Genomic DNA, 22,069 nt, shown 5'->3' on the forward strand with positions numbered 1-22,069 from the left:
GACCACTTGGTTAAAAGTAATTGAAAAAATGGCTAAAAAAAAAAAGTAAGGTAAGTTCAGAGTTTAGGTTTACCATTATTTGTTTGCAGATCGATTCTTGATTTTCTATTTTGTGTCTGATACATTGACGTTCATATATTTTTATATGTTCAAATACCTTTTCAAGCCACTGTAAGCCAATCCGAAACATGCTGTGAAACAAAATTAAAGAAATGCACCCATGATTTAAGCTGAAGGAGTTTTTCATGGTAGACGTGTCCTGACACAAAGTAAATGCATGCCAAGCAACTTTCTCTTTGGAGAGAAAGAGCAAGCTTATGTTTTGCAGTGCTCGGCAGAGCTGAACGCCCCCGTTCGCAGGATTCAGACTCTCCCCACACACTCTCCTGCCTACATGCTCTTTCATACAGTACTAGTAAGATTGTTTCTGGGCAGCACAAGACTGTGTGTGTTCCGTTGTAAATAATCCAGCCTCTGGCCTGCCCTCCTAGGCACAGGTCTCAGGGCTATTTCAGAAACCTCATTGGAGATGTCATAAGTGGATTTGGATCAAGGCCTCCATGCAGAGAATGTGCCAGATGTGCACACTGTGGCCAAATCTAATTCACCCAGCTCCTCGAAGAGCAAATTTGTCTTTTGATGTTGTAAACTTATTGGTATTTTTTTTTTCTCATGTGAGTCCAATGACAAAAATATTAACAAAGCATTATGGTCCATTTGTGGTCTTGTTTATTAATGCTTTGATATCATTTTCCGTTTTTTAACATTGAAAAAATGCAAATCATTGTAATATAAGACTAACAAAGAAGTGACATTACAAAGTCATGGTGTTACATGTTTTATATCAAAGTACCATGGTGTTGCCATGGGTTTTTAGACATGAACCACAGTATTCTTTAAAGTTCATTTGAAATACCATATAAATATCATGGTATATGAATAAGCTAATCATTTAGAACAGTGGTATATTCCAATATACCATGGTAATACCACCATAATATTCTTTGAAATACATTGAAATACCATGTAACGACCATGGTACATGCACAAAGTAATAATTCAGTTCCAGGATATGTGTCAGAGTACCGTGGTATTACCATTTGATACCATAATTTGTAGCATGGTACCGGTACAGCCCTTTTTTGCATAGGGGGTAAGTGTTAGTTTTATGCTGTTTTTCTTTCTCCCTCTGTGAAAGCACTAAGGTAGAGTTATGCAGACAGCGTCTCTCCACTTGGCAGCTGGAGTTTGGCCATACCTCTTCTGCAGGAGAGCTGTCTTAAAATAGCCTGCTCAGAAATGACAAGACAGCTGGGTGGGGGTTTGGGGGTGGAGGGGGTGGGAGATGGAGAGGACACCACTGGTCTTGGAATAGCGGAATGCTGCTGTAAACCAATCATTAGTTAACCCCTCACCAGCATTTCTGTTTGCACCCCCTGGCTGCAACAAAACCGCCCAAGGGGGAAGTGTGCATGTGTACACGGTTGTGAAAGTGTTCTTAACCTTTGTTGCCCTGGAATGTCGCCTTGTCCTAAGATTAGGTGTCAGCATGACGATGTCACTGCCGAGCACAGCTATATATTTGTGCCTGTGTCGTTAAGATGTCATGGGCTTGTTGGTTCAGCTCTTTAAGTCATAGCACGCTTGTGTGGTTTTCAGGTGCAACTACGGTTGGCAGGGCCAGTTCTGTGACGAGTGTCTCCCACACCCTGGCTGCGTCCATGGAACCTGTGCTATGCCCTGGCAGTGCACTTGTGAGAAGAACTGGGGTGGCCTTCTGTGCAATAAAGGTAAGGGTCCCACATCACACTAATACTGAGAATTTGACCTTTATTTTTAAGAAATTGAAGTCAACCTGGAATTGACCCATAAAATAGTGAGCAATAGATCAGGATAAATGATGATTGTGTTATTCAATAAGCCCTTATTTCTCTAGTAATTGCAAACATCCAGCCACCAAGGTGCCAGAGCAGCAAGTTCACATCATCGTGTTAAATAGAATTACAGCATCTTACACCGAGATGATTTGTTAGCTGCAATGTCAGCACAGACTGTGTGTCATGTGACGGTGTGCACGCACAAACACACATTGGATATTGTGGTTGTGATTGGATTGGCGCCTGGATATCTGATCTACTGGTCAGTATGCTTCCTGGAAGGTGGTTAGGAATGAGGGGCCTACAATTCTCTTTATTTATTTACCAGTTTTATGTGCACGGCCTCACCTTACAAGCTTGCTGAGAGCTCACGATAGTTTACCAGCTGTTTTTACCCCAAGAGCAAATGTTATACCTTGAGGTTTTGCTTGACCCATGGCCCCAAGAAGTATCCATGAGCAGATTTCCTTCCACAGTTTATGCAATCATTGTAAGCTTTTCTGCATCCTTGCAGATCTGAACTTCTGCGGCACACACCATCCCTGTGTCAATGGAGGGACATGCATGAACTCTGAACCAGATGAATACAACTGTGCCTGTCCTGAAGGTTACTCTGGCAAGAACTGTGAAATAGGTAAGAGTCTCTAGATAGAGATATAGGGTAATTTAAAAAGCTAAATGAAAGGTTTGTATGACATGGTACATTTGGATGGGTTGATTGGTGGATGGTGGGATGTATCTTGGATGGGTGGTCAGATGGATGGATGATTACTTGGTCGGATGGATGGGTGGTTGGAATGGGTGGATGGATGTCAGATGGGTGGATTGATGGTCAGATGGCTAAGTGGATGGTCAGATTTATGTATGGATGGATGGATGGCTGGTCGAATAGTTAGTCAGATGGATGGATGGATGGATGGATGGCTGGATATCTTGAGGAACCACAATCTTTGTTCTGGTACACCCCACCCAAGGTGAGATGATTCAACCTGTGCCAGTTGGTTGTGGCTTTTATGATGGTTCTTATGTAAGTTTGTTTCTATATTTATGATTTATATTATTGTGTTTTGCAGCTGAGCATGCCTGTGTATCCAACCCCTGTGCAAATGGAGGCACCTGTCATGAAGTCCTCTCAGGTTTTGAGTGCCAGTGTCCACCAGGCTGGGAGGGACCCACCTGTGCTAAAGGTGCAAATACATTTCTTGTACTCTTTTTATTCTTCCATTGCTCCCAACGAGTCTGGAGACCCAGTTATAAAACTAGAGCCCAGACTCTCCCCCCCTGTCCCCAACATGTGTCCAGATGCTGTTGTCATGCTTTGGCCGTTGATCTGCTTGGCAGGTTCTCATGCTGGGATGAGTCAGGTATATGGCAGGGCAAGCTAGTCCAGGATTTTGGCTGCGCAGCCAGGTGCCTTTGGATGGCAGATAGAGCTGAGCTCTTACAGGGGCCAGGATTAGCGCCTGGTGATACCGATCACTGAGACGGGGGGATTTGCATAATCTGTCTTCACTTTGAACCAGCATTTGGCTTCACAAATTGAGAACGCAGTGGGTCATGGGGTCTCCTTCCATCTCCACCCTTCCCTTTTCACAAACCATCCCACTTTGACACTACGTGGAGCTCAATTTAGATCTGTTGCAAATATCCCTACGTTTTCACCTCCAGGATGCCCAGGGTTTTTAATAGTTTTTTTTTTTTTTTTTTCACTCTCTTCATTACTCCCTCCACATTAAACCTCCCTGGTCTGCCACCACACATATGGGGCTGTGTTTCCATTGCCATAGCAACACCATGGACCCCTGTTGGAATTTGGACACTGGACCTCTCTCACCTCCTATTTTGTTTCCTATAAAGGCCCTCCCCCACCTCTTCACTTCCTTGTCTGACCCTTTTACACACCGCACTCTACCCCATTCCCTGACAACACAATGTATGAATAAGGCTAAAAGAGAACAGAATAGGAGGAATGTTGTTTTGTTTCCTCATGCTTTCTCCCACATTTCTAATGGTTGCTTCTCAGTTCTTTGTGTTGTTGTGCCTATATTAAAATTGTATTTGTGCTCTAATAGCAGCTAATCTGGCGATCTGGATTATATCAAACTCTAATCGTGTAATTGTCTCACATAAAGACAAGCCTTTCACTGTCAATTTCTCTCTTGCCTTTCTCCACAGCTATTTAACTCTCTACCACCACTTTTGATACTTTCTTTTTCCCAGTGTCTTCCCTTTTTATTTGGTGAGCCTTTCTATCATTTCTATCAAGTGTAACATGACAGATCCTCTTTTGTCCCTGCTGAAAAAAATAAAAGATGGTTTGCTGTTCTTAGCTGGTTTAAGATCATTTAGCTGGTCTCCCAGTCTGACCAGCTGACAAGTGCCCAAAACCCCTCTTATACTCACAAACTAGACAAGCTTTGACCAGTTTAGGCTGGTTTAAGGTGTTTTATTTCCAGCAGGGGTATTTGTGTGGTGGGTGGTGAACAGCCCACACACCCATGTTGGGTGTAAAATTGTCCAGTTTATATAGAGAAAACTGTTAATTTTCTAACATCCTTGTAACACATTTTCACTATGCAAACAGTCTAGAGGGTTGTGTCATCTTAAACCACAATTTCAGTTCATGGTGTTTTATAGTTCAGATTATTCAGCTTTGCAGAACATAACATGATTTTGTGTTGATGTTGCAGACATGGATGAATGTGCCTCCAGCCCATGTGCACAAGGCGGAACATGTATCGACCTGGAAAATGGCTTCGAGTGTGTCTGCCCTTCTCAGTGGGTTGGAAAGACCTGTCAAATCGGTAAGATTGAGATCCCCCTTTTATGAAAGGAATTTTTACATTTAGGCTTTTTTTCAGGCACATTTGAGTTCCTTGGGCCATCCACTAAATTTAAGGCATAGTTCACCTAAATATGAATCATTCACTCACCCTGATGTTGTTCCAAACCTGTATGAATGAACACAAAAGCAGGTGTTAGGCAGAATGTTACCCTCAATCACCATTCACTTTCATCGTATGGAAAAAAGATGCAATGAAAGTGAATGGTGACTGAGGTTAACATTCTGCCAAACATCTCCTTTTGTGTTGAAGAAAGTTATACGGGGTTGGAACAATGAGAGGGTAAATCATGACAAAATTGTCTTTTTTGGGTGAACTATCCCTTTTATAATTTTTTGCATTGCTTTTTGTTGCTTCCAAATGGTTGAAATTTGTGTGCTACTGTAGAATTGAGGAAGGGAATTCTAGAAGCCTGCATTGCACGCATCTTGAGACAAGTCTGCATTGCATGTTTTTTTTTTTTTAAGACAGGACAAGACTGGGGGCCTGGGTAGCTCAGCAAGTAAAGACGCTGACTACCACACCTGGAGTCGCAAGTTCGAATCCAGGGCGTGCTGAGTGACTCCAGTCAGGCTTCCTAAGCAATTAATTGTTGCTAGGTTGCTAGGGTGGGTAGAGTCACGTTGGGTTAACCTCCTCGTGGTCACTATAATGTGGTTCTCGGTCTCGGTGGTGTGCATGGTGAGTTGTGCATGGATGCCGCTGGTGGATAGTGTGAAGCCTCCACACGTGCCAGGTCTCCGCGATAACACGCTCAACAAGCCATGTGCTTGGATTGACTGTCTCAGATGCAGAGGCAACTGAGATTCGTCCTCCGCCACCCGGATTGAGGCGATTCACTACGCCACCATGAGGACTTCGAGCACATTGGGAATTGGGCATGCCAAATTGGGACAAGTTTGATTTGATTAGCCTGCATGAGGAACTGGTAATAGCGGCAACCCGGTCCTTGTGATTGTAAGACAGCCATATATGCATATGTAACAAGTAAGGCTGGCCTTAGACCTGGATCAAAGGCTAGATCAGATGGCCCATCGCCGACATTGCTGGGCACCACTGTATTGGTGTGTTTTTTTTCCATCATCCTTTTGCTCACAATAGTGTGCAGCCCTTGTCAGGCGAAGTGATGAATATGAAAGGAAGTGGATTTTGACCTGTAAACAAACGTGGGCTGGGAACAGGAGTCGGTCTGCTTGTCTTACGCTTCAAACCTTAGCCTCCAGCTTGGGTTTCATCCACAAGAGCCAGGCCTAAGCATGGTAGGGAGTCGTGTTCCACTGAGGACAGGTGCGCAGGGGAGCGATGTGTACCTCACTAGGGGGCCCTGATAAATATTTAAACACGTAGGCCCAATAAGTAGCAGTTTTTGTTTTTTCAAGTCATGAGTCGTAGCCCCCCTGAACTGACTGGTCAGCTGCTATAGTCAGCTAAAATAGGAGATATGTGCATAAGGAGGCATAATTATGACCGCTAACTTGACAGACTTTTTTGAGCTGGCCCAGTAGTTTGTTTACTTGACTTATAACATTTTCACTGGTCCCTCAATAAAAAAATGAAAAATTTAGTGGTGCACCGATACTGTTCAATGATACAGATCACGATATTTTAACACTGTGATCGGCCAATACCGATCTGTTCACAATATTTATTTTTAAAGTGCACCTTGCCAAACATTTACGAATTATATGCTGCAGTTATATATTTATGCCCCACAGTGCAAAATTACATTCAGTTTACATAAATTGTGAAATTCTAACATTTATTTAAATTGAAAACAATTATGAATAGTTTCGTTGTCACTATCAAAGTTCATCGTGACATATTGGCAACCAGTAAATACCATGAGAGCATCACACAGCAGAGGTATGTTCAAAAATAAGAGATATATCCACTACAAGCTCCAAAACTGCTCCAGTGAGAAATAATTTGAGACAAACGACATATTCTTAATTTTTGAAAGTGTAGATTCGTGTATGTTTAGAATTGCCTATAATTCACCCTACATTTGTAGCAATGTCATGCTTCGAGGGCTGAGCAAGTGCTCATTTATTAGAGTAGCAGTGTAAATGTTATTTCATGTGTGCTGCAATTTAAAAAAAAAAATATCATCCCTGATTCTAAGCACACAGCACACCGATCACAGATTCAAGAAGAAAATTGGCCGATAAAGATCGTTGGCCGATTGATGGGTGCATCCCTAAAAAATTACATTAAAAAAAATAATAATAATCTACTGCTAATTTTAATTAAATGTTTACTTTCTAAGAAACATTTTATAACACAGTTTACAATTTATGCTTTTCATTAGCTAGAAATAATAGCTAGAAATTTTAATTCCATGAGAAATACAACACTTGCTGCAAAACAATAGCATGCAATGCAAAACATTACTGAGTGGTTAATAATTTTCAACCCATCACAAGTCATTTAGACTATCACATTTTAGACTATCACTCTCATTCTCACAATTTCAACAAAATCTCATCTTAGCCAGCTAGATAATGTTACCTTGGAGACATTTAAATCAGCAGAATTCGCAAAACAACAGTGTTCAATACATAACAGAAAACCAAATGTTTCAGTTTGCAAGTCATAATGCATGATCAACAAATATTAGAATGGAATGTATAAATGTAAACACTAGTCTGATTGGTCCATTAACTATACCAAAACTCTCAAACACTGGCCCCGAGCTATTGGGCCATCCTTATTCTTAAGCCCTGACACAGAAGCCAAGCAGACTGGCATCATTGTGACTGTTAGCATTTCAAGCCAAAAGACTTTTAAATGATGCTGGGGTTGCAAAACAAGATCTTAAATTTCTCTGCCCCTCTTTTGCTTTCCTTCTACTACCCATCCCTCCGTCTCCTCTTTAATCTCCCAATGTACCAATGCTCCTTAAAACTCCCTACTCTATCTTTCCCTCAATTTCACAGATGCAAATGAGTGTATGGGGAAGCCTTGTGTAAATGCTCACTCTTGCAAAAACATGATTGGTGGATATCACTGTGACTGCTTTCAAGGATGGGCCGGACAGAACTGTGACATCAGTCAGTATCTCCTATTGCTCCTCTCCTCTCTGCCCCTCTCCTTTACTCCATCACTGAGCACATACTCTATAGGTCGAGCCACTTTGCCAGGTTTTCCTCTTTAGACACTTGATACATTCTGGGGTTCTGCACACTATATATTCTGTATTATTCTGTACCTACTGTTGCATGCAGGGTCGTTGCCTCCTGTTGGCTGTACCTCTCGTTTGTGTTGATTGAACTAACCTTTCCATCTTCAGCGCAAGCTCGTCTAATTCCAGTTGATTGTTTGCCTTCAGCCATTCTCAACTGCTGTCCTAATTTCTGCCACTTAACCATTGATTCATTGCCTTATTATCTTTGCCTGTGACTGCAGATCTCAATGGCTGCCATGGGCAGTGCCAGAATGGAGCAACATGCAAGGTATAGCCTCAAGAGTCAATAATGTTGTTTACTTTTAACAGTTTAATTAATTATGTGTAGTAACTGACATTTTGTGTCTGTACAGGAGCTGGTGCACAAAGGTTACCACTGTCAATGTCCTCCAGGCTTTGTGGGTTTGCACTGTGAAGTCTCAAGAAACAAATGTGCCAGTGGGCCATGTCAGAATGGCGGCCATTGCCATGTCATTTTGGACAGCTTTGTTTGTGAATGCCCGTCAAACTATGCAGGGATGCTCTGTGAGGTGAGAAACGTAAAAAAAAAAAAAAATTAAAAAAAATTGACCAGCACAAAACAAGACTAAGAAAATGTACGGTGTTTTTACTAGGGCTGTCAAAATTAATGCATACAATTAATTAAATGTGTTCAATATGCTCCAAAAATCTAAAAAAAATAAGAGCACTGTTGTAGAAATCTATCTCTGTCCGAATGGGGGTTTTTTTTGTATTTATATATGTATTCTGCTTGGAGTTTAATCCACATAAATTGCCACAACCAATAATTACACACATAATTTTGTTTTCTTTACATAAAAAGTAACTGAATATTTTAAGTGATTGACAGCCCTAATTTTCTAAGCTTTTTATTTTAACCCTTATGTTGTGTTCCTGTCATTTTGACCCAAACAACTTTTTTTTTTTTTTTTTTCTACATTTTCTTTTTACTTAATACGGTCGGAATAAAAATCATTGACTTTATTTCACTTTGTTACACCTGTTTTGTTCCTGGTCAAAAATGACCGGCCGTAAATAGAAATGAATGGATTAGACTACAAAATACAAAAAATATGAAGTGTTCAGCAGCATCTCAAACCTTTAGGTGAGTGTGTTGAGTGCCCTTTTGTGCATCGTCTTTTCATGCACATTCTTTGAGGAATATTTCAAGATCTACTTATCATATAATGTTGTGTTCGAATTGGCATAGTCTGCTGTAAGTTACGATATGTCATTGTGTATGTTATATGTACATTTCAGGAAGTAATAAGGAAAAACGTGACAAAAAGACACTTCTGTTTATTTCGTAGTAGACAGTGGTAAGATTAGTTATATGCATCAATAAAATATATATATTTTTAAAATACAGGTGCATCTCAATAAATTAGAATGTCGTGGAAAAGTTCATTTATTTCAGTAATTCAACTCAAATTGTGAAACTAGTGCATTAAATAAATTCAATGCACACAGACTGAAGTAGTTTAAGTCTTTGGTTCTTTTAATTGTGATGATTTTGGCTCACATTTAACAAAAACCCACCAATTCACTATCTCAAAAAATTAGAATATGGTGACATGCCAATCAGTTAATCAACTCAAAACACCTGCAAAGGTTTCCTGAGCCTTCAAAATGGTCTCTCAGTTTGGTTCACTAGGCTACACAATCATGGGGAAGACTGCTGATCTGACAGTTGTCCAGAAGACAATCATTGACACCCTTCACAAGGAGGGTAAGCCACAAACATTCATTGCCAAAGAAGCTGGCTGTTCACAGAGTGCTGTAACCAAGCATGTTAACAGAAAGTTGAGTGGAAGGAAAAAGTGTGGAAGAAAAAGATGCACAACCAACCAAGAGAACCGCAGCCTTATGATTGTCAAGCCAAATCGATTCAAGAATTTGGGTGAACTTCACAAGGAATGCTGGGGTCAAGGCATCAAGAGCCACCACACACAGACATGTCAAGGAATTTGGCTACAGTTGTCGTATTCCTCTTGTTAAGCCACTCCTGAACCACAGACAACGTCAGAGGCGTCTTACCTGGGCTAAGGAGAAGAAGAACTGGACTGTTGCCCAGTGTTCCAAAGTCCTCTTTTCAGATGAGAGCAAGTTTTGTATTTCATTTGGAAACCAAGGTCCTAGAGTCTGGAGGAAGGGTGGAGAAGCTCATAGCCCAAGTTGCTTGAAGTCCAGTGTTAAGTTTCCACAGTCTGTGATGATTTGGGGTGCAATGTCATCTGCTGGTGTTGGTCCATTGTGTTTTTTGAAAACCAAAGTCACTGCACCCGTTTACCAAGAAATTTTGGAGCACTTCATGCTTCCTTCTGCTGACCAGCTTTTTAAAGATGCTGATTTCTTTTCCAGCAGGATTTGGCACCTGCCCACACTGCCAAAAGCACCAAAAGTTGGTTAAATTACCATGCTGTTGGTGTGCTTGACTGGCCAGCAAACTCACCAGACCTGAACCCCATAGAGAATCTATGGGGTATTGTCAAGAGGAAAATGAGAAACAAGAGACCAAAGCATGCAGATGAGCTGAAGGCCACTGTCAAAGAAACCTGGGCTTCCATACCACCTCAGCAGTGCCACAAACTGATCACCTCCATGCCACGCCGAATTGAGGCAGTAATTAAAGCAAAAGGAGCCCCTACCAAGTATTGAGTACATATACAGTAAATGAACATACTTTCCAGAAGGCCAACAATTCACTAAAAATGTTTTTTTTATTGGCCTTATGATGTATTCTAATTTTTTGAGATAGTGAATTGGTGGGTTTTTGTTAAATGTGAGCCAAAATCATCACAATTAAAAGAACCAAAGACTTAAACTACTTCAGTCTGTGTGCACTGAATTTATTTAATACACGAGTTTCACAATTTGAGTTGAATTACTGAAATAAATGAACTTTTCCACGACATTCTAATTTATTGAGATGCACCTGTATGTTCAAAAAAGAAGTGCAAATCCTGTCATAATTACTAAAAAAAGAAGTTGACCGGGAGCACAAAAGGTGTTAGCACAAACTAACAAAAAACAAGGGTTAAATTTCTGCAAATGTAATCAGATTTTGCCCATTTTAATCCAGCTGCTGGTTGTACACAATAGATCTTTTATATAATTATAGTATTTTTAAATGGAAATGGTAGGCTCAGTCTTAATTAATTGGAGTCATTCAGTACTACAGATGGTGTCACATCTCCATTCATACTTTGCCTACAAGCTCATTCCTCAGTGGCATGGCTAAATTGGTGCCATGTCACCCCCAACACCCCCGATCATTGCATTCATGTGTGTTTAAAGCCTTGGTGTAAGGAAGATCAAGCCCTGCTATTCGGCCACAGGTGCACCAGGGTAACTAGAGCAGGGTTTGGGTGGAGGGCCAGGGTATTTTTTCTTGCCTTCATTTGGCCATTATTGCTGTTAGTGGTGGATAACTCTGGTCTGGAGCCAGTGTTATTCTAGCGGCAGGCTAAAGATGGAGCTCCAAAGAGGTGCTGGAAGCTGGTCCTGAGCCAGTCTCAGCTTAGCATGCACACTAGAAATAAGTTGTTGTGAATGAGGCAACTCTTCTCTTGGCATCCTGGTCGCCTGCCCGCAATCATCCTGGGAAAGAGAAGGCCTTGATTTTTATGTTATATTCATGCCTGGCATGCCATACGATCACATTAGATAGTAACGTCTCAAGTCTCTGGAGAACGTAGACTATACTAGGCAAGCTTTTGATCTGTTGGGCTGTTTTTAGTACAGGTGCACATGAGGCTACTTTTAGAGACTTGAGCCAGTTTTGACAGAATCCTACACGCTCTGATTTAGGATCAACTAAATGTCACTAAAATGGATCTTTGATCTACTACTTTTAGATGCTTTAGAATGCAAGCCACAATCCAAAAATCCTCAGTCCAACAGCTTACTGAGATCTAAGAAATGCTTGCCTCTGAAAAGTTATATTAAGCTTCAGAAAAATGCATCGATTTTTTTAAATAACAGTGGGCTGCAAAAGTCTGAGTCCATTATTAATACTTCTGTTTTATGCTGTAATGGCAGCATGAACTCAAGCTGATGGTCCATGTTATTCCAGTATGGTTTAGGATTGTTTCAAAGAGCATCTTCAATGGATACAAGCAAATCTTACCTTTTATAAAAAGTTAACATCATTGTCACAAATTTGCTTGCTTAATACGTGACCTAGAAATAGTGCAGAATCGTAATTAATTTCATGTCATGATGTTTCTTTATTTTACACTTTTCAAAATCCTAAAACTTTCCGATGATTTGATTTTCCAGGTTTAAATTAGATTTTGAATCCCACATTTTCAGTGTTTGTTTCTACTGGTCTAGTACAGATGGATGATTATCTCTTACATCTGTCTGCTCTAGCAGTTTTAATGTAGCTTGTCTTTATGCAGTCTGGTTTGACTGCTTGTGAATAAGTGCTCAGTGCAGCCCTTCCAGTATATACAATGTATATCCTTAATAAAATAAATTCAGTGACTTAGGCATACTTAGATCTAGGGAGGGTAGTGTTATAGTCCGAGCTAACACTTTACATGGCAGCTGGCATGATGTGTACTTTAGAGAAGTTGAAATTTTTTTGTGGGAAAAATGGGAACTAGCAAATGCAAATTTTAATTTGTGGACATTTAATTTATGCAAACATGTTTTTTTTAGTGAGAGTTGCCTCTTTATATTGTGTAATTTTTGCACCGCTAGCTGTATGAAATGAAATTTATAAAATAGTGACTGTTTTCAAGCAGGTTTCCCAAACACTGCCCGCTTCTGCCACTGGTCGAACAGATAGTCCCACCCCAAACTCATGCCACTGGTTGAGCCAGTGTTGCTGTGTGAAGATGCTAAAAACAAACAGAGATGTTTTAAAAGCGCCATAGTGTTTACCTGACTTACTTTTAGTTGTCTCTGCATATTAAGCTGGAATAGGAGAAAGTATTTTAACATAAAAAAACTACATGCTTTAGCGGCATGCATTTTAGACTGAAAGATTGATTTTTAAAAATATTTACCAGAACAAGGCCAAGTCAAGTCGGAAAAACTAGATGTGCAAAAGTGTTCCTCGTCCCAGTTGAATATCCTCAGTAAGAGAGGAAGGTGGCTAAATTTAGCCGCACAGTTTGTTTTGATTGGTCTCTTGTGTGAGTATAATGGTGCGGTCTCCTTTAGCTGTAGGCTTATTGGGAGCCTTCCACAGCTTACCTGACTGTGTTTTATCTCTATTGTTTAAGAGGATTGGACTTAAAAACCTTAGATCTTGAATAAATCAAAGCCTAATTCATTTGCTAACTCAATATCCCTCTCCTGTTATTTTTTCCTGTTTGAAGGTGGAGAGCAGCTCTCACCCGAACCCCTGTGAGCCAAACCCCTGTCAGAATAAGGCATCATGCTACAGCTTGCCGGGTGATTTCTACTGCGCCTGTTCTGAAGACTACGAGGGCAAAACCTGTGAAAACCGCAAGGACCACTGCAAAACAACCCCTTGCCAAGGTATTACTCTTTCTGTTTGTTCACCAACAAAGATATGCAAAAGTTTTCGACTTTTGAGGGCTATATACTTTCAAAATCGACTAGTCATTGGGTTGTATGACTCAAAAAAATGATCAAAACTAGGGATGCAGCAATATATCGGCAGCCAATATTTATAGACCAACTATTGACCAATTAAAACATCGGTAAATCGGTTTTAAGCATGAAAACACTGATATGAAAAATCAATGGTTCATTTAAAATTAATTATCAGCACACTTTGTAAAAACTCTGTGAATTCAAATGCACAATCCAGAAATAATTATAGCCACAGAATGTAGATGGGTTGGCACTCCCAAGAACATGTAATATTTAATTTTTAATCAATCTTGTTCCAACATTGAGGAAACAATGAGGAAAACCATCGTTACAGACAGCTGTGACAGTTGTGAAAGCGCCACTTACCTACACATGAGGTTAAACCATCCAAAACGGTTTGAAACCAGCAAACTTTGATTTCTTAGACATTGGTCTGGTATCCATTAAGGCTACACGATTGATTGAGTTGAGATTAAATTGTGCGATTACTAACCTTGAAAGCTTAAAAATAGACTGCATTTAGCGATTCAGTCAGCATTGTGTAAGCAAGCAGCGCCCTCTAGCGGTGTGTATCACATTATCCATTATACCACAAAACTTAAAAGGGCATTTTGTTCCTTTAATAACTTTTTATTTTTCCATGACGTAGTTGACATTGCCCAGCATATGTAGAGTATTAATTTGTAATGTTCTACTATATACAGTACAAACATGTTAAACGTGAGTTCTGTTGTTTTGTACTGCAAAAACAGAAGTACAAAATAATATTTTTTCACATCAATCATTATGCTTTGATATTTAGTTATTTTTCAATATTTTCTTTTTTTTTTTTATCTTCTATTTATCTTTCATTGTGGTTCTCTTTAACATTTTGGCCTGTCATTTGTTCAACAGATCCAATCCATGTTCAGTGGAGATGATTTTTTTTTTTAGAACAATAAAAAGCTTTTGTACCTCTTTGTACATTTTTAAAACATAATTTCTGAGCAAAAGAGTTATCTGATGACAAAATAATGTAAGTAGCAAAATATCAGTATTGACCAATAGTTTTTTGTTAATATCCCTAATTTAAAATAATAATAATAGTAATTTTTTAAACCTCACTTATCAGTAATAGTCTAGGTTGTTGGACGACTCGACAGCTAGTCGACCATTGTGACCCATCCCTAAACCCTATGTATATTTTCACATTTTAGCTAAATATATGGTAACATAGATGCTTATAAAACCTTTGCTTAGAGATTTCACAGGAACAGCCATCTGATCTTATTCCTGCTTCTGTTCTTTTCTCTCTCTCAGTGATTGACAGCTGTACAATTGCTGTGGCGAGTAACAGCTCAGACGGGGGTGTGAGACACATCAGCTCTAATGTGTGTGGTCCTCATGGGCGCTGTATCAGCCAGCCAGGTGGCAACTTCACCTGCTCCTGTGAGCCCGGCTTCACCGGAACCTACTGCCACGAGAGTGAGCCTCTTCACTTGTTTTCGCCCTTTATAATATCCCTGTTACTCCATTCCTCCCTGTTCATTCATTTCTTCCCTTATTTACGTTATCCTTACCTTGCAGATGTTAATGACTGTGTGAGCAGTCCATGTCGCAATGGAGGTACCTGCATTGATGGGGTTAGATCTTTCCAGTGCTTTTGTCCGGACGGCTGGGAGGGTGACCTTTGCGACCTCAGTGAGTGTCTTATCTTCATCCTTCTCATCCTCTTGACCTTCTCTAAACTCAGTGTCAGGGTTCAAATGTTAAATTTTGCCACATTGAGAAAACGTACCAGCCATAATTATTGGTCTTAAAACTATATTTTGCATTATTTTTTATAAAAAATCTTATTTATTTATTACATATTATTATTTGCATGTGTTTATAAATGTTTTATTTTTATTTGATTTTATTATTTTTCCCTTTGAGAATGGAAATATTAGCTGCTCACAAAACTTGAACACATCGTGATTTTGTTCCTCATATTTAAGTTTCTGTGGCTTACTGCGAGAAATATTCCACATATGTGTCGCCAGAGAAGTTCTGGAGTAAACCTCTGGTTTCCTAGATAAACTTCTGATGGCAAATTTTCCAGTGAAGTAAAAATGGTTAGACGAAGCTAAATGTTTTCTTTAGTAAACGGTTTCATTTTAATCATGTCATCATTCTGACATTTTTACAATTCAATTAAAACCATGTATTATGTTGCAGATCTTGATGAGGTTACCAGCCAACTTTCATTTTATTTGATTTTACTAGTAGCGAGTGTTAATTTTGGACCTGCTCTGTATCTTACCTTTCTTGCTTTTATTTCTGTGGTCAGATGTGAATGAGTGTAGTCGAAGCCCTTGTAAGAATGGCGGCCATTGTGTCGACCTAGTCAACGACTTTTACTGTGAATGTGCCAATGGCTGGAAAGGCAAGACCTGTCATTCTCGTGAGTACTTTTTTCTTATTATGTAGTCTAGCTATGTGAACTGACTGCTAAGAATTGATTTATTATAATAAATGAATTATTATGTGTGTATAGGTGAAAGTCAATGTGATGCAAGCACTTGCAGTAATGGAGGGACTTGCTATGACCATGGAGACAGTTTCCTTTGTGCCTGCCCACCTGGATGGGGAGGAAGCGCATGCAACACAGGTGAGTTGACCTCTGTCCAGGTACACTTTAAACAATTATTTTGAGAGTTACACATTTCAATTTCATATCAAAATTCCATCAAATTGAATTGAGTAATCTTTATTAAATAAAATGAAAGGTTTTATTCATTTAATTGTGTTAAATATTATACAATTAAATTTAATGGAATTTTTTAATGAAATTGAATAGCGTAAATAAGAAAAATAGGCAAAAATATTTTTTGAGTGTACACTAGGATTTTGCTCCATTCACTTCCATTCATACGCATGCGAAAGCAAAAGAAAGGCAAGCACATGCAAAGGAGTTTAATCTTTGACAGCATACAGTATGTTATGTTTCACTGCTTAGTTCAAGTTTAGTGAAATCTGGCCTGCAAATTCATGAACACACATTTGACCAAAAGAGGATCTTAATGACACAGATGGACCTCTTAGCTCAATACAAAGAGTACAAATTTTCAGTGGTTTCCAGTATTGTGGGAAAGTGGAGTAGATGGTAAATTGTAATGTTTTGAATGTTTTATTATTTGTGATTTTGTATTATTTATTAAAAACAGAATGTGACATCATATCCTGTTGCCAACGTTTTTTGCATGCTTAAAGCCTTTCGTGACTAGGGATGAGCATTCAGATTAATTTTGTAGTTGAGTACTCACACAAAAATGAGTAATTGATTATTTGAAATTTAGAATTGAAGTTCAACCTTCAACTTTTGAACCTGTTTTTCTTATAAAAAAAAAAAAAAAATTGCACTATGCATAAACAACAAGCACATAGAAAGATACATTCCAAGTCTTCTGAAGTTATACAGTCATTTTAAGTAATGACAGAATTTTCTATTTGGGAGAACTAACAGCAAGATTTAGGTGAGAGAAGCAATTTCAATGTTGCCCATGGCAGGCAAAGACACACAGGAAAATCTAATTGCATTATTCGAGTAGATGTTTTTACTAGTTGAATATTTAAACCTGAACAAGTACTCGATTAATCAATTACTCGTGCACATCCCTAATTGTGACCGCACCTTTTGATCATTAAAATTTGTCATTTTGTTTACAGAATGCCTAACTTAACATATCCCTCTTTTCGTTTCTCTTCTTCAGCAAAGAACAGCACATGCGCATCTAGCCCCTGCCTGAACGGAGGAACGTGTGTGGGTGGTGGTGACACGTTCACCTGCATCTGTAAAGACGGCTGGGAGGGGCCCACCTGCGCTCAGAGTGAGTGAATTCCCCCATTCACATTTCAGTTGCCAGTGCATGTCTGCATACCACTGAAAGGCAAACAACATCATCCACAAAAGGGTTAGATTACATACAATCAATATGCAAGTGTCTCATTGACTGACACATCTCTCTCTCTCTCTCTCTCTCTCTCTCTTGTTTTTATTTTTTATTTTTGTATCTTGTTATTCCTCACAGACACCAATGACTGCAACCCTCACCCCTGGTAAGCAAGACTATGCAGCTCTGCAGTTGCCCCCCCCCCCCCTTATTTACTCAATGCAGCACAGGGCTGTCAGTGGGTATTTTTTTTATTTATTTTTTATCTGTTGTCTCCCCTGTCTGTGCCGACCCTCCCCTCCCCTCCCCTTCCCTGTACATCATAGACAGCTAGGAATAACCCTTCGAACATGGCTTTCTGCCTAATTCCACCCTGTTGTTCCTGGCCCGCACCACCCCACTAACCCCCATTCTCTGCGAGCGGATACACTGAGGAGAAGGCGGGTGGGTGGGAGGGGTTGTGGGGGGTACGTTGGTTGTAAAGACAGGAGAAGATGTCCCTAAATCACCCCTAAATCCGACAGCTCAGGAGACCCCGGGCTGGTTTTAATGGGGACCACAAAAGAGCCGATGGCCTTAAAAGAGCACCCCCAGCGGTGAGGGGAGGAGGGGATGGACAGGCTCTTTTTCTTCCAGCGGTCTCTGTCCTCTTGCCTTTTTTCATCGCTGACCTGGGAGCAAAGGATTTGTGAAGGGGGGGCGGGAGTAGGGGGTGGGGAAGTAGGAGGGCATCCCAGCATGGAGGCAGCAGGGGGATTTGCATCTGAAAGGTTTTGGTATTGATAAATGGAATGAAGCCCTTTTAAACCTCTTGCATCCTCCTTCGCTGTATCTTCCACTCTTTTTCCCTCCCTGTCCTGGTTTTGTGTCATTCCTTACCCCCTTTTTCCTTTTCCTCTTTCAAACGTGTAGATTGGCAGTATTATCTCAATCACAGGGGCGATGGTGTCTTTTGCAACTAATAACCTCATTGTCCTTGCGTCTTTCCCTGCAGTTACAATGGTGGAATCTGTGTGGATGGGGTGAACTGGTTCCGCTGTGAATGCGCCCCTGGTTTCGCCGGACCCGACTGCCGTATTAGTGAGTATCTCAGAGGAGAAAAGAATAGAGCATGTATAGAAAAAGGTGGCGGTGGATTACTGAGCATCCTGTGCCCTTTGACCTCTACTGTGGTCAAAGGTTAGCCCGCACCCACAAACGGACAGAGGAGATAAGTTATTCAACCAGTGGAAAAATTCCTTACCCCTCTCCTTGTCTCTTGTGTCCATTGATGGCCCTGATATAGAAAATGGTCTTTAAGGATTCCATGCATTTCCCCAGCCTCATTTACTGAGGTGCAACCATGGGAACACAGTCAATACTCAAACAGCTGAAATGTATATTGATTTCAAATCACAGTTTTCACTTTCTCAACAATTTGGTATTCTCCTTAGTCAATTGCTGTATTGATTAGGAATGGGTCACGATGGTCGACTAGTCATCCAATATTCGACTAGTCTGTTATTGAGGTTGACTAGTCTCATTTCATTTGTTTGCTGTACATAGCAATAGTGTTGTACTTGGCATGCTAACCATGTGCTGTGCTTTAGCTATTAGACTGTTTGCGTAGTATAATCCTCTTGGAAAAGTTGAGTCTTTAAATTCTTTCACTTAAAAGCACAGCTGCTACAGCCTTGTATATTCAGATGGGCGGCTTTGCCCTCGCACTGGCTTTTGAGTATCCTTTCAGGAGCGTTGTGTTTTTAAGATGGCATCTCAAGCAAAAAGAAGTAAAACTTTTAAAAACGTGCCTTAAGATCTCTGCATACTGTATAATCAGTTGTACACTGTCAAGTTTGTTTTGTATGCAAAAATGCATCTTATGTAAATGCCCATTGAGAAATGCATCTGATTTGGATAAAATGAACCTGAAAGTAGCCTAATTATATAGAGCTTTCTTATGACCGATTATTCGACTAGTCGTACAGGCAACCCATTGGCTAATTGATTTTGAAAATATGTAGTTTTGCACATCCCTAGTATTGATGCAAATTTATGTTCTCTTTGCTTCACCAGACATTGATGAGTGCCAGTCATCACCCTGTGCCTACGGTGCCACCTGTGTAGATGAGATCAATGGCTTCCGCTGTGTCTGCCCACTTGGTCGCACTGGACCTCGATGTCAAGACTGTAAGAAATCCATCATTGTTTAATCTTTAAAGGGATAGTTCACCCAAAACTTTAAATTATCTTATCATTTACTCACCCTCATGCCATCCCAGATGTTTATGACTTTCTTTCTTCTGCTGAACACAAATTAAGATTTCTAGAAGAATGTTTTAGCTCTGTTGGTCCTTTCAATGCAAGTGAATGGTAGCCCGAAATCTGAAGGTCCAAAAAGCATATAAAAGCAGTATAAAAGTAATCCATATGACTCCAGTGCTTAAACCCATATTTTCAGAAGCGATATGATAGGTGTGGGTGAGAAACAGCTCAATATTTAAGTCCTTTTTTACAATACATTCTCCTCCCTGCCCAGTAGGTGGCGATATATGCACGAAAAATGTGAATCACCAAAAGCAAAAGAAGAATATGAGAGTGGAGATTTGTAGTAAAAAAGGATTTTAATATTAATGTTTCTCACCTACACCTATCATATTGCTTGTGAAGACATGGATTTAACCACTGGTCTATTATGGATTACTTTTATGCTGCCTTTGTGTTTTTGGAGCATCAAAGTTTCTGCACCCATTCACTTTAATTGTATGGAGCTGAGAAATTCTTCTAAAAATCTTAGTATGTGTTCAGCAGAAGAAAGTCATACACATCTGGGATGGCATGAGGGTGAGTAAATGATGAGAGAATTTTCATTTTTGGGTGAACTATCCCTTCGAGGATCATTTATTCAAATAAACTTTCACAAAACTGAACAGTCTGTCATCATTCGCTCACCCAGTTGTTGTTTCAAACCCGAATGGCTTTCTTTTGTGGAATGCAAAAGATGTTAGGTAGAATGTTAGGGACTGACAGCTTCAGTCACCATTTACTTTCATTATGTGCACAAAATATGCAATGTAACATTGATTGAGCCTGACATTCTACCTAACATCTAATTTTGTGTTTTACGGTAGAATAAAAGTAATTTAAGTTTGGACCAACATAAGGGTAAGTGAAAGAAGTGAAAGGCACGCGGCACCTGTGTTGGAGCACTGACCTGGGATCATTCATTCCAGACAGGAAAAGGATCTGGTATTAAATTAGAATTGCCACTGGTCTTACAGTGTTTGTGTTGTGTTTGTGTTGTGCCACAGTCATTGGCATCGGGAAGACTTGTCACTATGCAGGACTTCAGTTCCCGCATGGCAGCCGCTGGGAGGAAGAATGCAACACTTGTCAATGTGTCAACGGAAAAGTGGACTGCACCAAGGTAAGTGACTGGAGATGCAAAAAACATGAAACCTTCTTTTCTATATTATGTATTTTATTGATTTACTTTACAAATCCACAATCACCATATTTATTTTCCTGAAATTATATGCATCACTAGTAAATGTGTATAGTGCAATATGCTTTTAAGCAAAATAAGGTCATAAGATATACTAATAAAATGCATAATAATTCTAAAAGAATTAGCTTAATGCTGTTTATTTTTTTATTTTATAATTTATATAAAAAAAAAAATTCCCCCCTTTTTCCTCCCAATTTGGAATGCCCAATTCCCAATGTGCTCTAAGTCTTCGTGGTGGCGTAGTGACCCGCCTCAATCCAGGTGGCGGAGGACTTATCTCAGTTGCCTCCGCGTCTGAGACAGTCAACCCGCGCATCTCATCATGTAGCTTGTTGAGCGCGTTACCGCGGAGACAGCGTGTGTGGAGGCTTCACACCACCCACCTCGGCATTCACGCCCAACTCATATGTATGTATGTATGTATGTTAGTGTGTTCATGAGACCTTTGCCCCGTCTTTCAGGTGGTGTGTGGGCGGCGGCCATGTCTGTTGCCAGGGGCGCCAGGGCGAGAGCTTCACTACTGCCCAGGAGGTCATGAATGCCAAGAGCATAACTTCCTGACCTGCCTCTCTCCCCCTTGTCAGCAGTGGGGTTTCTGCTCCAGTCCTGAAGCTGCCCCAACCCTACAAACCAAATGTGAGCCCAACACAGTCTATCTGGATAAAACCTGTGCTCGCATCACACTTATATTCAACAGGGACAAACTACCCTCTGTAAGTATTCAGGTTTGACTACACCCTCTGCTACATTAGTGTTCTCTTCCCTTACAAAAAGCATTTGTGATGGTACCATGGTACAGCAATGCTTTCAGATGTTAATAACATGGTATTGCCATTGTCTATGTTCAGAAATTAATGTTATACTCTTATGTCCAAAAAAGTACTATGCTTAAAAACATGGTATATGTTCAAAGACATTGGATTACCAGAGCACCATGTCCAAAAACAAACATGGTAATACCAGGGTACAAGGTCCAAAAATCCATGGTAATATCAAAGTACTTTGGTATTACCATGGTCTTATGCCCAAAAAGCCATGTTATTTGTCTAAAAACACATGGAAACATGGTATTACCAAGGTACTCTTTCTTTGTAAGAATTCATATGGAAACTGCGATAACTGAACCTTCCATGATAAGCAGTTGATGTATTTTATCCCCCTCTTAAATTAATCACATTAAATTCCAGAATAGTTCT

The 22,069-nt window shown here is 40.0% G+C and overlaps 1 protein-coding gene across 2 annotated transcripts in view; it reads left to right on the forward strand.

Moving 5' to 3' along the window:
- jag2b (jagged canonical Notch ligand 2b) overlaps positions 1-22,069 on the forward strand; it is a 67,895-nt gene that overhangs the window by 40,446 nt on the left and 5,380 nt on the right. The window contains exons 6-23 of one of the 2 annotated variants that reach the window (XM_051645153.1): positions 1,660-1,790; positions 2,392-2,511; positions 2,951-3,064; positions 4,568-4,681; positions 7,657-7,770; positions 8,126-8,172; positions 8,258-8,434; positions 13,235-13,397; positions 14,775-14,939; positions 15,042-15,155; positions 15,784-15,897; positions 15,991-16,104; positions 17,207-17,323; positions 17,525-17,552; positions 18,381-18,466; positions 19,442-19,555; positions 20,677-20,792; positions 21,335-21,586. In XM_051645153.1, the coding sequence (XP_051501113.1) occupies positions 1,660-1,790; positions 2,392-2,511; positions 2,951-3,064; positions 4,568-4,681; positions 7,657-7,770; positions 8,126-8,172; positions 8,258-8,434; positions 13,235-13,397; positions 14,775-14,939; positions 15,042-15,155; positions 15,784-15,897; positions 15,991-16,104; positions 17,207-17,323; positions 17,525-17,552; positions 18,381-18,466; positions 19,442-19,555; positions 20,677-20,792; positions 21,335-21,586 (2,200 nt within the window). The remainder of the gene's footprint in view (positions 1-1,659; positions 1,791-2,391; positions 2,512-2,950; positions 3,065-4,567; positions 4,682-7,656; positions 7,771-8,125; positions 8,173-8,257; positions 8,435-13,234; positions 13,398-14,774; positions 14,940-15,041; positions 15,156-15,783; positions 15,898-15,990; positions 16,105-17,206; positions 17,324-17,524; positions 17,553-18,380; positions 18,467-19,441; positions 19,556-20,676; positions 20,793-21,334; positions 21,587-22,069) is intronic. The other variant, XM_051645154.1, reaches the window with a different exon arrangement.

This window comes from Myxocyprinus asiaticus, chromosome 19, assembly GCF_019703515.2.
Source record: "Myxocyprinus asiaticus isolate MX2 ecotype Aquarium Trade chromosome 19, UBuf_Myxa_2, whole genome shotgun sequence".
NCBI lineage: Eukaryota > Metazoa > Chordata > Actinopteri > Cypriniformes > Catostomidae > Myxocyprinus > Myxocyprinus asiaticus.